Genomic DNA, 18,312 nt, shown 5'->3' with positions numbered 1-18,312 from the left:
TCTGGACATTGTAGGCTGGAATTAAAACCTCAAATCGTCGAATATGGCGGATTTGAAAGATAATGAGCAATATGTTTTTGATCGTAGTAAACTCTCAAATAGAAATAAAACTGTGCTATTGCTCAAATTAACTGACACATCTTTAAAAGTACTTGAGGACTTTCAAAAAATAAAGGTACACATTTTATTTCTTAATCTAACACTTTCTAAAAAGTGTCAACTTCTTTCGTCAGTCTTTTATCTTACGTTTTTGTGTTGTGTTAGGGCGCCAGCCTTTTTTTTACCTTAAATCATTTGCCAATTTCAAGTCTTAAAACACACTTTTTTTGTATAAATTTGTATGTGTTAAATTCGTGTTCTGTTAATAATTAACCAATTACTTCTTACAGTTTAAAAAAACGGGTACACATAATAATAGTCGGGCGCATAATAAGACAGACTGGTCTAAATTATTGTCAACAGATGTCTACAAAAATAGTTGCTGACTTGCCAAAACTGAGCAGGATAGGCCTATATATAATACTTACCATACTTTGAGTCTTTTAATTCTAGCATTTCCTAATAAGGTGGTCCACCATTGGCATGGCACAGTCAACTGTGCATGTTATTTGCTATTGTCTATCAGCGCGATTTTTGATGCTAACTGCATTTTCGCAGCTACTCATTGACTGTGCAGGGAGTTTCCGCACAAGCATGTAAACATTAACGCTATTTCCTAAAAGCAGGTTTTCCAATTGACGCAGAGTTGCGGAGAGTTGAGTTTGAGTTTTCAAATTGTTAAAGTTGAGAATACCTGTAAATAACAATGAGGATTGAGCCAACTGCTAATATTTACACATTTTAAAGCGATAATTCTTGGTGTCATCGAGAGTTGCTCATGCTCACATGAAGTGTGTTGCAAACCGAAGGCAGGCACACGCATCTGGGTAAAAAACACCGCTTTGTGGAAAGTCAACAATTATCAGCGCGTACATATTTTGTACACAAACTATAATGACATAATCTGTAATCCATTTAATTGGTCAGTTTTAACGATAGTTTTAACGATTGCAAATTTAATGATTTTTAGCATTGATTTTGACCTTTTATTACTGTATTGACGTTGGATCTAGCATGGATTAAAGAATAGAAGGATATGCATCGACGGTGACATCAAACGATTTTACAACGCGCTTGCCTATACTAAAGCACTGCTGCCAATCAAACAAACACGCTCATTGAACTCCGTGTCTCTAACCGCGGCCCTCTGTAAAACGCTGCGAATCAACTGTTACATTTTTTTAGACCAAAACGTAACCATGTAGAAATCGTATGCGCAGTCTGAATGTTCTATTGACATGTCTGCGTCGATGATTAATTGACAACAAAAATATATTGCTGAATAATTCTGTTTTAGTTTCATCACAATCGGACTACGAAAAGTTCACTTTCTTACGACTGGTAATTTTAAGTAGTTGGTAATATTAATAAAATATGCAATTTTTATATTTGAATTATCATTATTTGCCTGCCATCTTCTGTCATTAAAAATTGCGTTAATCTATAGAATATTAAATTATGCATTTGACCATGTATGTTGTTAGCGTGGCCGGTGTTCACCCATACAACAATCGTGTTTTTAATATATGGCTAAGCAGTGGTTTCTTCATAAATCTCCTTAATTATCGATGTGATTATATTTAAATTGTAGTGCCTGGTGATTGGCTAGTGGTTATGTCATCCACATCACATCCAATCACCGGGTCTAATTGAATGAAAACAGCGATCCCTGATCCGGGATTGGCTGGCTATGTATAGTTGCGATTCGTTACCTAGCGGTCGTTTTGAAAAGTACACGCAGGGCAAACTTAATCACGAACAAACGAAGTACCTATTATTATTCACACAAGTAAGACAACGGTGAGTATATAGATCATGATTACACGCTGTATCTACTACACTTAAGATTAGCCTAGGCCTACCTAGGCAGTATCAATGTCGGCAAATCATATGGTTTACTAGTAAGCCTAGAAGAAAAGGCCTAGGCCTAGTATCCTTGCTGATTTTGTAATTTTACATGTAGGGCTAGGCTGAGACAACAAATAGTTATTGTCTCAGATGTAGGCCTAGGGCTACTACAGGTCATAAAATGCTACTTTAATGTCATAAAAACATTAGCGTAGATCAATCGCGGCAGAAACCTATACTAATTACAATTATAGCATTTACAATTCCTCATCAGAAAGGTTATAACTAAATTCGTCGTCGTATAAATTGTTCGTCGCCGTTGTTGCTAGCGCTAAAACATCATGCCACCAAAGAACGCGCGAAAGAAGCGTAGCCAACAAGGTTAAATGTCGTTGCACATGTGCAGTAAACAATATATTAGGCACGCGACCGTTTCGTTGTTACCATGCGGTTAATTAAACTGATAACATTGTGGGCGGTCCGCGGTCTGTCGGCGAGAGTCAAGGAACCCTTGATCTCACTTCGATGCATATCCTTCTATTCTTTAATCCATGGATCTAGTTAACTTGCAAATCATCGCAACTCAATACCTTAAAAACAGGCAAGCTCTGACCACTTACGATTTTCACATGCGTAAATATAACAAAAATATTAACTTTGTTACATACAGTACATTAAGAACCTTATTTAACACATTCGTTTCGGTCTATGCTTCCGTCTTCAAGCGAAAAAACAAAACGAACTTGAGTGCTGTTAAAATGAATAGAATTGTAGCAATGTCATCCTTCCCTGATTCAGCTGTTGATTAGAATTAAATGATCTGAAGTCTAAAGAATTATAGAATACAAGGCAATATTAAATACACAGGTCTGGTCAATACTAATCATCAATGCAGGCAGGGCCTAGGACTTGATATCACATCACATACAGTAGACTACTTCCGTGGTGGTGTTTGCTTTACTTTATGGTTGAATGTCAATATATCTCTTTCTTATTTTCCCGAATTGCATGTCATTAGAAACTGCACAGTATTCTGCGTATTGCCTTGATTTTAATCCTGTGTAAAATTCTGAGAACCCTTCGCTAACTAAGTCTGGCTTGTAGTTCACAATTTGTAAAATTAATTAATTATTTATACATAATTGAAAATGCGTTTGTTATTCTACTGATAATAATATGCAAGTTTTTTGTAATGTAACAATAACACATGTAAATTATAATAATGTGTGTATGTATTAAAATTGTAATTTCAGAATGGCCCGAAACGTAAAGGAAGTATATCCTTTAACAGCAACCAAGGAGTAAGTCTTATACTATCTTTTGTTCAGTGACATTAACATACTAAAATTAAAAAAAAACTTGATAAAAAAAAAAAAAATTTGATATAGTTGTAATTAAACTCCTATTTTCTTTTTTTCAGACAATATCATTGCCTGGTGTTTCAGGATGTAGAGAATTTAAAATACAAGTAACAACACTACCAGATAACAGCTGTGAATGCCTTCAGCATAAGCATTAGTAAGTATTGGTTTATGGAAGGCAGGAAGTGAAAGGAGAGTTGGTAGGGGATGTGGTCAGGGCAAGATGGGTTCAGGGCTTGGGGTTTGGAGGGGTTGGTGTGGGTAACTGTAAATGTTAAATGTTAAATACATACCATACTTGTTTTTAACCCAAACTGTCATGTATTCTGGACCACAACCCCTATCAACAATGGCAGGATAAATCACTGTTTTGATGTTATTGGCCACCAGTCTAGATTATATAAAAAACAATGTTTATCAAACCATAGAGTGTTGCATACATTTTCCAATTATCATAAAATGTTATTTTTCAACTTAAAAATGTAATTACAATTTATAATCTAAGATATGCTTTTTTTTAGTGATCGTATTGAAAGTATTGGCTGCATAATGAACAAAGTGACAATAAAGGCAACAGACGATAGCTACACTGCAACGTCAGATAAGATGAAGCAAGCTGAAGAAGAACTGAAGAAAGTCAGGTATTATATTAAGCTCTGTCTACACTATCAAACTGGTAGTGGTATGCCCAAATATGGTAGTGATATGACATCATCATGTCCATATCTGGGCACATCACATTTTTTTGTCACAAAGTTCAATAGTGTAGACAGAGCTTAAGAATGATTAGTGAAATATAGTACATAATAAACCCAAACATACCTACTATACTTAAAATTAGCGCAAATAAATTTTACAAATATAAAAATCAAGGTTAATAATGTTGGGCTTTACTATGTCGGATCATTTCAGTTGCATAAAGTAAGTATGTTGGAATTGAGTTTTAATTGTACTTAAACTGTACATTCTGAAAATATTTACATTTATGTATACAATCATTCCCATGTAGTACCATACTCCAATGTAACATCTTTTCCGCTTCATTCTAGTACAAAAGTGATTGAGCAGAAGGGTCTCAAACAAGGACGCAAAGTAAAGATTCGGACACCGACCTCAACTCTTCAAAAATTTCAGTCGAAAAAAACAGAAAGTGCAATACCTCCATGGAAACAAAAGCCCACTATTAGCAAGCCTAGTATAGTGCAAAAACCCAGTACACCCAATACACCCATGAGTAACAGCAGCTGTAGTAGTAGTAACGGTAGCAGTAGTAGTGGGTATAACAGTGCCAGTCAAAACAGTAATTCTAGCAATACAAGTAGTCCAAAGCAGACAAGCAAATATCCATGCAGGTAATCAAGTGATATTTTTTGAAATTTCATTATTTCATTGTTTTTTAATAATACTTTTGTAATAATTTTGTTTTTCTGTTTGTTTGTTTGCATTGATGACAATGACATGATATTTTTTAAAGTTGAATTTTAAAATATGCCTTTTTTCAGAGAATTAATATGTGTACAGCCACATCAAAACCAGGCACTTGGTGAAATATTTTTTTTTTAGTTATTACTATAATTATATTACTCACAATATATCCTTCAAAATGGTGTTTGGATCATTTAAATCAAGCAAATATTCCCAGAGTTATAGCAATAAATGTATATAGCATTTATACAACAATTTACTTTTAATTACTGAGTAATTAACAGTCAAAGTTTAATGACAAATCAGACAGGAAGTTGCCCCATGCTGTTACAGATTGAACAATTAACACCTTAGCAACACTACCTTCTTGATAAACAATCATTCTGAAATTTGGCACACCTGTTCAATATAGTGTTTTCTGATATTCCTGAAAATTTCATCAAAATCCGAGGTGGTTATCATAGTTAATTATGACGATTACAAAATACCACTAATTTACGTAAAATCTGTCAAATTCATTTATAATAGTGTAGTGTAAGAATAATACAGTAGGCCTACTAGTAGGTATTCAGAAGATTTCCTTAGCTTATTATTAGTTCTGAACAAATTTAAAAAAAAACAGCAAACATTTTATTAATGAACTTTATTCAATTTTATTTCTCTTTTTACTTTATTTTATCTGATTTTTATTCAAAATGGCGCAGGGCACACAATGTCTCTCGTTTCTGGTCGGCAAAATTCAGTTACCAGTATTTTATTTGTGAGTGATTTGTATTGCACTTGTTTTTACTGTGAATGTTATGTAATACATCTATTGTTGAACCAGCACCTGGCCTGATCATGACAGATAGCCACACCCGATAGCTTGAACAATGTTTTTAAGCATGATGAATAACGTAAAATTTAGCCAAGGTACCAGTATTTTATTTGTGAGGGATTTGTATTGTACTTGTTTTTACTGTTGTTAATGTTATGTAATACATCTATTGTTGAACCAGCACCTGGCCTGATCATGACAGGTAGCCACACCCGTTAGCTTGAACAATGTTTTTAAGCATGATGAATAACGTGAAATTTAGCCAAGGTACCAGTATTTTATTTGTGAGGGATTTGTATTGTACTTGTTTTTACTGTTTATGTTTCGCAAAATATCCATTTATTGACAGGTACACACAATCCCCACACACCCGGCCCATCATTGGCATTTTAAGCATAATGAAATTTAACCAAATTAAAATAAATAAAATAGCCTAGTAAGTAAAGCATTGCAGGAGGCTTATTATACTATAGAGATGAAAATTCTATCTTATTTAAATTGGGCTAGGCCTAGGCCTTGTTGTTGTTATTACTAGCTAGCTAGGCCTATGCCATGCAGCCTATCTAGGCTAGTAGCCCAACGTAGTAGTACTGTAGTAGGCCTAGGCTTATTAGTAGAGTCAGGTCTAGCCTAGGCCTAGTCAACTCTTACGATAAATAACTTAGCTAGGCCCTTTACTTTAGTATGTTTATAACTTATTGTTAGCAAGTATGAGTCAGTACACGTCACTTTAGTATTACTGTGTACAGTACTTAGATGAACTAAAAATATATTTCCCTCGACGAGCGTGTACTACTAGCATAAGATTTTGTTGACCTGGAATTTTCCATGCTGGATGGGTCATGTGACAAAATTAAACCAATCAAATCGCTTCTTTCAGCGTGTTCGTAGCAACAAGGCCGTTTTTGTTTACACTAAAGGGTTCTATAAAATCGGTTTTTATTGGTCTATATCGTACAATCTGTGACATCATTCGTTTATTTTTAGATTCATGAAAAAAATACCTATCGAATGATACCAAGCTTTCAGGGGTTATCTACAAAACTACGGCATAGGAATGACGAAAATAACTGCTTTTTTGTAACGAATTACCTCGTTCTTTCAATCGAAACACGAGGATAGAGGTTCAGATTTATGTAATTTTTACCACCTTTCCATTTGAATTAGTTAATAAGGCATATATTTTTGAAATCTACGGTAAATTTCCTATCAGATAATGGTAAAAAAACAAAATGGTCAAAATATGAGTTTCACACATTCAAATGCATTTTACACAAATCCCTATCTAGCGACAAGCGCCTGGTTTTGATGTGGCTGTACACATATATTGGTGATATCATAAATGCTTATTAAAATCTTGTTATCTTTATCGTCAATATGGACCGAAATAGTAAATAGCACGCCCTCTATTGCTCTCGTTATTATTATCTAGTATTTTGCTAGTTTATGAGTGCTTAATTAATTTTTTTTTTACAAATCATTTTGTGTTCTAGGGATCACATTATCCATGCACTTGCTGTCAGACCTTATAAAAAGGTAGAGTTAATATTGAAGTTATCTAAAGAAGGATTTTCTGGTAGTTCAAAAGATAAAATCAGTAGCACCCTACAACAGGTATTATAACATTATTTATTATTGAATATTTTATTGTAATATTTTCTAATAGCTTTATATGCCTTACTAAAAATGGAATTGATTAGGTGCTGTATTGAAATTAGGCTGGTTAGAAGGCCTTAAAGCTCAGGTACAGGCATGAATTTTAAATATAATATCTGGTTAATTGTACATAAATCAAATATTTGTAATAGAAATCAAGACGAAAAAACATGAATACAAAACATCCATTAGAATAACCTTAAAAAGAGAATGAATTTTTTTTAACTAAAAGTACTACAAAAACTAGAAGGCATAAACATAGTTTATTAATTAATGGTTATTGAGTAAATAATGTAGTTATATTTTATAACTTTTTAAATATGAAATCGTTAAATTAAATATTTAATTCATATTATGGTTTTTCCCTCAAAATAGGTAGCTTCCGCCAAGGACAATAATTATACCCTACTAAGACACATTTACAATGAGGTGAGGGAAGACTGGCCTCTCTATTCCACAGCAGATAGAGATATTCTGAAAGTGTAAGATATAATACAGAGATTTTGGTACATTAATTAAGAGTATCTGACTATGTAATTATCATAATTTAAATATAAAATAATACAAATTACCTAATATAAATACACTTATTTTTTATTAGCCAATCGTTCCTTCTCTTGTTCTTTTTTTTAGCTGTTAAGCTTTGAAATGAGTATGGAATCATCAAAATAATGACTGAATAAAATGCATCAATTTATACAGTATAAATAAATATTATACTGTATAACCTCTTCAAAAGGCTAGATTATTGGTTTATCTCAAAAAATTTATATGATCTAGGATATGTGAATTCTTGTGACATTAGACCGGCTGTTTTTACTGACCATCAAGGGGTATCAATCAAAATTAACCAAGTAGACGAAAAACGAGGTCCGGGGTTATGGAAATTTAATTCAAATTTTTTAAACGACATGGTGTTCATAAAAAAAGTAAACGAAATTATTGACCAATGTAATCACATAGAACTTATTTCCTCAGTGGATAAATGGGAATTAATCAAAATTAAAGTTAAAGAATTTTCAATAAATTTTGGAAAATTAAAAAACAAAAATAAAAAGAGTAAAAAAGAAAAATTACAAAAAGAAATCAATCAACTAAATATTGATCTGGTAACCAACCAAAATGACGAAAAAATCGAACTAGAATTAAAAACAAAAACACAAAAATTAGAAAAAATATATACTTATGAAGCCAAAGGTGCTCAAATCCGGTCAAGAACAAAATGGATAGAAGAAGGAGAAAAAAATTGTAAATATTTCCTGGGGCTGGAAAAAAATAACAGTTAAAAAAGACAAATTAAAAAAATTAAAAGAGCAAATGATACATATGCTTTAACTACTAAAGATATACTAGCCGAAGAAGTTAGCCACTTTGAAAAGTTGTACTCCAATCAAAACGTTAAACAACATAAAATTGATAATTATTTAAAATCAAACAAATCACCCAAACTTTCAATCCCCGAACAACTGTCCTGCGAAGGTGCAATATCCATTCAAGAATGTGAAAAAGCACTACGTAAAATGAAAATTAATAAAGCACCAGGTACAGATGGCCTAACTGTAGAATTTTATAATTTTTTTTGGCCAAAAATTGGTTTTCTTGTATGTAACGCTCTAAACCAATGCTTCGAGATAGGCAATCTTTCACATACCCAGAGAAGAGGTGTGATTAACCTTATCTATAAAAATGGAGAGCATGATAATCTAAACAACTGGAGACCTATCACTCTCTTAAATGTTGATTACAAATTAGCTGCGTTTGTTTTAACAAAAAGAGTTCAAAATGTAATAAAAAAAATTGTAAATAATGATCAAAAAGGTTACATAGAAGGCCGCTTTGGCGGCGAAAATATCAGGCTAATAGAAGATTTACTTGAATATTCTGATTCTGAAAATTTATCAGGAGCCATTATAAGCCTAGACTTTAGCAAAGCTTTCGATACTGTAAATAGAGATTTTTTATTTAGTACATTACGTCACTTCAACTTTGGTCCATCATTTATAAAATGGGTAAATGTCCTATATTACCGCTCAGAATGTATTGTAGTAAATAATGGATGGGTCTCAAACAGCTTCATTACACATAGAGGCATTAGACAAGGCTGCCCACTATCAGCTCTACTTTTTGTCATGGTAGCGGAAATCATGGCCTTAGAAATAAGGAATGATAATTTTATAAAAGGTATTGTGATACCAAATAAAGAGAATCATAAAAATGAATTGAAAATATCTCAGCTAGCCGATGATACAGTTTTATTTATTAAAGATGAATATAGTATTAAAAGAAGCTTAGATACAATAATAGATTTTGGCAAAATCTCAGGTTTACAACTAAATAAAGGAAAAACAATTGCCATGTGGTTAGGAAGATGGAAAATGAGGAAATGTAATCCTTTCAATATCAACTGGACATCTAGTGGTTTTAAAATACTTGGTGTATTCGTAGGCCATGATAAAGCTTTGTGTTATACAAAAAACTGGACCGAAAAAATCGAATCACTAAAGTATATACTCAATTCTTGGCGAAAAAGAAATTTGACTCTATTTGGTAAAGTTGTAATCTTAAAACAACTAGCTTTAGCAAAACTGATTTACATGGCAAGTATTTTAACAACACCTGAACATGTCATAAAACAAGTTGATAACATAGTATATGACTTTCTATGGGATAAAAAAGGAGAAAAAATAAAAAGGTCAACACTTATAAATGACTATTGTCATGGTGGAATAAAGGCACCGGATCTAAGATCGCAGGTGCAAGCACTACAAATATCATGGGCTAAACGTCTCTTTAACGACGAACCTTCAAAGTGGAAATACTTACCGACTATGTATTTAAATAATATCGGACCTCTAGATGTCCTTGAAAATATGTCTCATTATAATATAAAATGTTGTAAAGGTGTACCTAGTTTTTATCTAGATGTATTAAATGCATTAACTAAATATAATGAAATTGTATTAAAATGGCCATCAGGCTATGATGAAATATTAGAACAAAACATTTGGGGAAATAAATTTATAAGTTATAACAGCCTATCACTACTGTATAGAAACTGGATCAGATCCGGTATTAGAAAAATAAAAGATATTGTTTTTGGTAATAGATTCATTAATTCGAATATGTTACTTGAAATTCTAATTTCAAAATCAAATTGGATAGCAGAATTTCACACATTACTACAAGCCATTCCACAAGAATGGAAAGATGTTATTAAGTCAAAAAATGAAAATACAATACAGGACAAGATTCAGTCTGCTACTCAATTATGTAAAATAACAAGTAAGCAAATGTATAACTGTTTTATTAGAAAAAAAGGTATAGAACCAAAATGTCAAATAAAATGGCAGTTGTACTTTAATACTACAATTGATTGGAAATTAACCTGGGAGCGTAAAATAAAATTAATTAAGGAAAACAAACTCAAACAAATTAACTTTAAGTTACTACATAGGATTATGCCAACTAGAAAGAGGTTATGTATATGGAAAATTGTAAACATAAACAAATGTCCACAATGCGACTGTGTTGAAGATGATGCACATTTATTTTTTGAATGTGCGGAAGCAAATAATTTGTGGCTTTACATAAATGAGCATACAATAACTAAATTCAATATCGAGGCAAATTTCAAAAATATAATACTTGGCACTGGAAATACATATGTAGATCATGTGTTTTCAATTGGTTTGCTAAGCATATACAAAGCTAATGTATTAAAACAACTAAATAAATGGAAATATGCCTCACTTCATCATCTTTTTATAAATGAAAAAAATATAAGAATATACATATTATCAATGCTGCTATAAACAACAATTATGTATAAAAATAATGAAACGTATTACTTACCTGGAAAATTGTATAAATAAAAAAAATTAATGTTCTTTTTGAAACAATATTCATAAGATATAATATTATAAAGTTTACTTTAATGTATGTGCAATATTTATATACAGTACTATAAAAAGATTGTTTGAATGTGTGCTGTCTTATATTAACAACTTCTTATATGATAGTATTTTATTATATTATATAATAATGAATTTTGTATATACATTATGGAATGAACAAAGATTGAATGAATAAAGATGGGAGAGACCCATAAAAGATAAAAAAAAAAATAAATAAATATTATTTAAATATAGGAAAACATTCTTGTAATTGTAATACAATAGTAACATGTGTCTGTATTTGTCAGAATCACCTATGTAGGCTACTAATACTTATTAGAAAACAATTTTAAATTTGTATGGTGTTTGAAATTTCAGAAATTTTTTAGGGAAAGAGAAAAACAATCATGGTTGACAGTATACACGGCCAATTATACCAGAATTTAAAATTATTTAACTTTAAGTATTATAAGTTTGAAGTTTGTCTTTTTCATGTGCTTAATCAAAATATTATTCTTTAGGAAATTGCAACAATTTAATCAAAAGCAAAATGAGGAAAACTATCAGCCAAAGCCTGCTACTGACAAAGAAAGTAAACCAAAAAAGCCACCTAAAGCTGTGGTAAGCTTGCTCTATTTATTATTATTTTTCTTTCTTTATTTTTCTTCAAAAATGTTAACTACTATAGACATTTTTATGGGGCCTGTTTCTGCTGGAAAAATAATAACTATCTGAATAAACTGCCCCCAATTTCTTTATTGCAGAAATTTTCTATAACCGGTTAAATGGTAGTGTGAAAGTTTAAAAACTTCCCAATTGATTAGGCATTAGAACCTCATTTAAATGGTTATCACAGTGCAACTTTTAACTGTGATGCAACGTAACGGTTATTTATTGACAGCTTTAGTATCTTGAACTTTGACCACATGATAACATTGCATTATTAGGTTTTTATTATTAACATTTTCTGTCAATGCTCAATCATTAACTTAAACAGTTATTTGGGAGCACAAAATTTATCAGAAATGTGGTTGGTCTAAAAATTACATTTTGAAATAAATGATTTATTCTGCGCTATGCAAAAGAAACAGGCCCTTATACTGTAGTTTATCTTACTTATTAACAACATGAAGCATATTTCAGAACCTGGAACATCTCAGTGGAAGAGGCTTTCAGAAGAATATTTGAGCACATTCCTAGGCTCTCACATAAGAAAAAGAAATGTCAACACTTGTATGTTAATGATATGCAAATTCTTTTGTAGAAACGACCAATCTTGCCAGAAATTGCCGATTACAAAATGCCTAAAATCCAGAAAAGAATAGCACATTCCAAAAAAGGCGATGCAAAAACAGTGTATACACCTTCATCACCTAGTGAGGTCACCACAAGTAAAAATTCTCCTAAGTATGATAATGATTATGTAGATTCTAATGCTGATCAAAAGGCACCGTCACCCACAGAGGGTGTCTCATCCACCTCATCGACACCAGAGTATATGAGGTTAGAATTTTTATTGTATTAAAATTCAAAGGTTATTTATTTTGGTTTGTCTTTCAATCAATCCTGTGTTCAATCTCTTAGATTCTGATATAATTCAATAAATGGCTGATGTCTTGATGAATTCAATTTATTATCTGATTGGATTGGCTAGTTTAAAATCTGAGAATAAAATTAATTATTCAAGGCTGTAGATGTGGCAAAGATACTTTAAATATAATTATTAATATAAAATATGACGATCTGTGCAGGGGACTTGGGTGGTGAAAATTGAAAATTTCAGACGAGGCAAGTGCCTCGTCTGCCTCGTGCTTGCTACGGCCCTGATATTAACACAATGAAGAGGATAATATTGCTCTGTTATATCTTTTGATGAAGAAATGTTTCATTGTGTAGTAAATTCAAACTCAGTACGCAACGGAAAATAAAAAGAGCCCAAAGATGAGTTTTACAGAATTGTTAGTGGATTGTTTTGATGTGCTGCAATGCAAAATCTAATAAAATCCTGTTGTTGTATGTTGTTTCACATATCAAAGTTGTTTTATTATTTTATTTTATTTAAAGTTTATTCAACTATATACAATGTCTTAAATGAATATACTTAATACATTAAGAACTAAATTCATTTTTAACTTTTTATTTTTCCAGCAACTTTCGAAGAATTACCAACCCTGAACAACGACTTAAATATAAAAATGTCTTTAACGAAGAATACAAGGAGTATTTAAATGTTTACAAAAAAATAGAAAATGTTCAATGTAAATTTAGTGACCTAAAAGAAAGATTAAGCAAAGTGGACAGAAATAGCTCAGAATATGAACGGATAGAAAATCAGGTGCTGGAAGAATATGAAAAGATCCAAGAGGTAGGTGATCACTAATTGTAAAAATCTTTGCATTTTTTCATATTTTACCTTTTGTTGTTTGCTGTTGCATTAAATAATACTGTAGATTTATTTTACTGTATTTATTCAAATAAACACCTCCGCTTTGAATAAACGCCCACTTGAATAAATACCCCATAGAACATAGTATGGAATAAACGCCCCTCAAATAAATGCCTGCTGCGATTCTTTTCAATCGCTACTCAGGTGTTGCAATAATTTGGTTTCTTTGATATCAATTTCTTGTCTTCAGCTTAGTTTTCAAGATTAATTTATGGTCGTCATTTTCTAACTTACTGTGTTTTTTTAATTGTTTCTTGATATTTTTCAGGATGAAAAATATGCAATGGAAAGAGCAAGGTTTGACGAACTACATGGAAAACTTGGCTTCATCAAACGCCTTGTACTAGAATATGACAATGCCCAACAAGAACTTACATAGTAATGAAAGTGGATATAGGACCTACTGTATAGTCAAAGGGAACTTCTTTGACACAAAAGTATTACCAAAGGGGGTAATGGTCTCTAATCCTTTAGCTGGCCATACATAGTTATTTTATTATTATAACATTTTTGGTAGTGTATTAACAAATGTTTGTGTTTACAAAACACAGTAAAAATATGAGTTGAATGCTATACAGTCTTTCTAATTAAACTTCCTGTTTTGGTTCATATTCAGCTTTTGTATAACAATACATAATGCATAATACAGTAGTAGGGACTTTTCAATTTTCTTTACACAGCACAAAATGATTACAAAGAGTATTAGAAAGCATATGCATATTTCTAAACCTGTTGTATACAGGCATAAACTAGGGAGCTTTTAAAATGTGGCACTGTACCATGTGCAACCAAGCATACAATTAAAGAATATTTTATTCTTTGTTGTAATTTATAATACACATGCGGATACAAAAGGACTTCCATGGACCAGACAACAGGCAATAATCTATGCCTGATTTGGCGGTGCCGGTGAACGCAAGGGAGGTAGTTTGTCATAGGCACAGGAGCCTAAAAAAGTTTTAGGCTCCTGTGGTTTTCCTGTATGCATCTCTAATATCTAATCTTATTGTGATACTGACTTTCATGTCTCACCTCCCTGCATCGCCACTTTAAAAGCTCCTTAAAATGACAGAAAATAAGTTAATGCATTGCCTCGAGAGCTAACTCCAGTGTTGTTAAAGTGAAAGACCCCAGTATGGCTGCAGCAATCGGCTAATCAGATACACCAGTTTGAAGGCAAGCCCCCGACACAGTAATGCACTGCCACTCCTGTGTTGAGCATAAATTTAAGAAAATTTAAAATATAATTAAAACTGTTCTTTAAATTCAAAGGTATGTGTTTTTCTTAAGATTTTGGATATTTGAACAGATATGTGGCAGCCTTTATTTAGTAGCCTCAACCTTGTTGGCATCACCTTGCTGCTGGATAGTTAGCTCTCTAGCAAGTCTATAAAACATCAATGGAAATAACAAATAATTACACAAACTAAAACTGATATCATGAATGGACAAAACAAGAAAGAATATACTTGATTTGGTAGTTGAAATTGTCTCTGGCTATCTACTTAAAATTGGTGCTAAAATATTAAATTCATTTTGAAATAAAATAACTGTTTTGTTACAAAAGTGCCTTGGCTATGAAAGAAAGACTATTTAGTATTTTAAAATTCTTTAAATTTATAATGTGTAATTTGTATTTACTGTACTTGCTCTAATACATGTTCTTTACTAATAAGCTTAGCTTTCAATGCACTAAGATTCCTATAACAATTGGTCTGATACACATAATGCCATATGCTCTATGCTTATTAAAAGAATTCATTCAAGGAATGCTGTACTTTTGTAAAAAATAAGGTTATCCAAAATGATTAATTTACCATCAATGTTTTCCAAATATGCTTGAATTGTGTCATGAGACTCTCATAAACTAATTGTACATTAAATAATGAAGCTATGTTACATTTAATTACAAAACATTTAGTACACTATTAATACAGTTAATTATGCATAGCAAAAGTATTTTGTTCTTCATTCATGTTCGTTCTTCATTCATAACACGTTTTTGTAAGTCCATGCATAATTTATTTTATAGAAACAAAATTATGTACAGATATTCTATGAAATGAATTTACAGTAAATCTCCCACGTTTTTTGCTTCATAAAAAAACTTTTAATTTATTCATAAAAAATATATTTTTTGTTAATTATATTTTATTTATTTAGTGATCGATTTAATTTAATATCAGGAAAATGAAAACTGGTCTAATGCAAAATATGAGATTTGTGGTAAAGAATAGCATTAAATTACCTGCATGTCAAATTTTTTTTTTAATGTATTATGCAATAAATTTGCTTTAGAATTAGCAGAATGAGCATTTTGAAAAAATGACTCTTTCACGTTTGAAAATATTTACTAAAAGGTACTCTCATTGATGCAATTTTGATTTATTAAAAACTATTTAAATATGAATAGCAGTAATATTTAGATAGAATGTAATATTTTTTGTTTATGTAATTAATATAGTCATTGGAATCTATAAATCTAACGGTTAGGTAAATGTCACTCATTCGGTTTCACATGAAAAATGTCAATAATAGTGTGGTCATAATTGATTGTATTAGAAAATGTTAACCTAGGTGACCAATGTTATTGACAGTTACATAAAATGCAGCATAGAAACAGCACTTAAGCATGGTTCCCACTAGAAATAAACTCCTGCTGCAGCGCAACATAATGAAAAGTTAAAAAACACTCATCTAAGTAAAATCATCACTGTTGCGATATAGAGAAAGCAGTGTTGAATATACGTCTACGACACAATGCTTATCGGTTCCCACTTGTGACATACAATGTTATGTTCTTACAGCATTTTGCGTCGATACATCTGCGTCTACATCCTTGCATTGCATCCTAGTGGGAACCAAGCTTAAAGATTTTCTTTTTAAATAACAAAATATGTAAAGTCCTCATGATTTTGTTTTTTTTCACATAAGGTTTGTTTATGAATGTCAATTAATATGCATCACATCTTTTTACAGAATATATATCAAAGTAACCTTCCATTTAAATAAGGTACTAATGTACTATTAATGATACATATTATATAGATGATTTATATCTACAATTAATGTTAATATTATCTGTTTCTAATATAATTATAAACAGTAACTTCTTTGATTTAAAATGTAAATTCTACATAAAAATGTAATGCTTATCTGCCTGCCATTAAAAAATGTTTTTCTTGCAATATATTATAAATAACAAAATATAGTTTTGAGTAAACTTATAATACAAAACAAGACTTTCAATCTGTTAAAGATGTTATAACTTGTTCATTGCTTTGTAAAAATGTTTAGCCTATTCTGCTTGTTTTGTTTACTGTTGCATAAAAGCTCGAAATACAATTTATAACCCAAAAATTGACCAAAACATTGACAAAGTTATTAAGTTGAAAATATAAAGCAGTAATTAAAACTATATTATTTAATACAAAATTGAATGACAAAAAGAAAGATGAACGTTTCAGAACCATCATGGAAGCATACTTATCTTGGGTTCCATAATGGTCATAACATTGATCTCAAAGTCTGTCTTTTGTCATTAGATTTTGTATTGAAATATAAATTGTTACTTTCTATTGGAACCAGATGATAAAAATAAATTCAGGAAGTAGCTGCCAGTCTACACAAAATTATTTGTTTTATTCCAGCATAAAAATCTAATTTATGAACACAAATTGTTAATTCTGATACTTCATAAAAACAATTATATTTTACTTTTGTTAAAAAAATATTCTGTTGTTTATGGGACAATACATCTTTAACCAACATTGAATGATGATGTCATCTAATTTTTTTTCTATTTAAGAATGATAAGCATTTTTAATATGTAGAAGATATTTGCTATGTTATATTTGTATTGTTTCAAGTGCAGATTAAAAGAAAAACAGTGCTTTTCAACAGTAACAGATATTGTTGATAGTCAAATAGAAATTCTCTTTTGTAACTTATTAGTGACATATTGTAAGAAAAGATTTGATTTTATGTTTTGTATTCTGGATTTTACAATACAAACAATAACACACACATCACACTTGCTAGACCCGGGGGACTCCCAACAGCAAACATCACTTTCGATGGGACTTTTATTTATGTATTCAATATGACTAAAAACTCTGATTAAAATGCTAGATTTGTATATTTCGATTCATTTTTTTAAAATTCCATATTTAAAAGGAAGGATGCTAGATACAACTTGAACATTATTAATTAACAGACTGTTACTGTTCATCATGATAGAGAGATAAAATATCTCCTCAATCTGAATGGCTCTGAATGAATAAAAATTATATAATGAAGCCAATTGATATATTGATATTGTATATATTTAAATACAATGGTATCTTGTTTTTATGTTTCAACAAAAGTAATTGTATTATTAGTAGGCCATCACTGCCATATAGGACCTGTCTGTAAATGAAGTAAAGAAAGCAGTTTCCCTACAATTAAAGAAACTAAAGAAAATAATGGTTTTTATTTAAAATCCAATAATTGTTCACTAAAAAAACACATGAAATAAGCATTCATCATTGTTTTGTAACTTTTTTAAGTATTGGTTCTAATACGAAGAAACGATTGGTCAATATTTACTCACGTGGTATGTTTACAAAGTGTAAGCATTCGCGTTAACCTTCTTGCATACCACCAGACGCAATCGAGCCTATCGATGAATATGCTTCTGTACTCGCCGAGATGCTTAAATAAAAATCGAGTAATTCCAATGAAAGTTAATAAACAGCGAAGATGACAATGGATGCTAAACGTTTA

At 31.0% G+C, this 18,312-nt stretch overlaps 1 protein-coding gene across 1 annotated transcript; it reads left to right on the top strand.

Moving 5' to 3' along the window:
- Positions 1-13: 13 nt before the first annotated feature.
- Positions 14-17,683, top strand: LOC144845283 (RNA polymerase II elongation factor ELL-like). The gene is made up of 11 exons (XM_078702482.1): positions 14-175; positions 3,201-3,248; positions 3,368-3,465; positions 3,830-3,949; positions 4,358-4,660; positions 7,044-7,164; positions 7,582-7,688; positions 11,621-11,720; positions 12,364-12,602; positions 13,248-13,464; positions 13,814-17,683. The coding sequence occupies exons 1-11, from the start codon at positions 44-46 to the stop codon at positions 13,922-13,924; spliced, it is 1,596 nt and encodes a 531-aa protein (XP_078558608.1). The 5' UTR covers positions 14-43; the 3' UTR covers positions 13,925-17,683.
- Positions 17,684-18,312: the final 629 nt, after the last annotated feature.

The sequence above is a fragment of the Antedon bifida genome, chromosome 6 (genome assembly GCF_963402885.1).
Source record: "Antedon bifida chromosome 6, ecAntBifi1.1, whole genome shotgun sequence".
Classification (NCBI taxonomy): domain Eukaryota; kingdom Metazoa; phylum Echinodermata; class Crinoidea; order Comatulida; family Antedonidae; genus Antedon; species Antedon bifida.
Note: the sequence above shows the minus strand (reverse complement) of the source record. Positions and strands in the feature narration are given on the sequence as shown.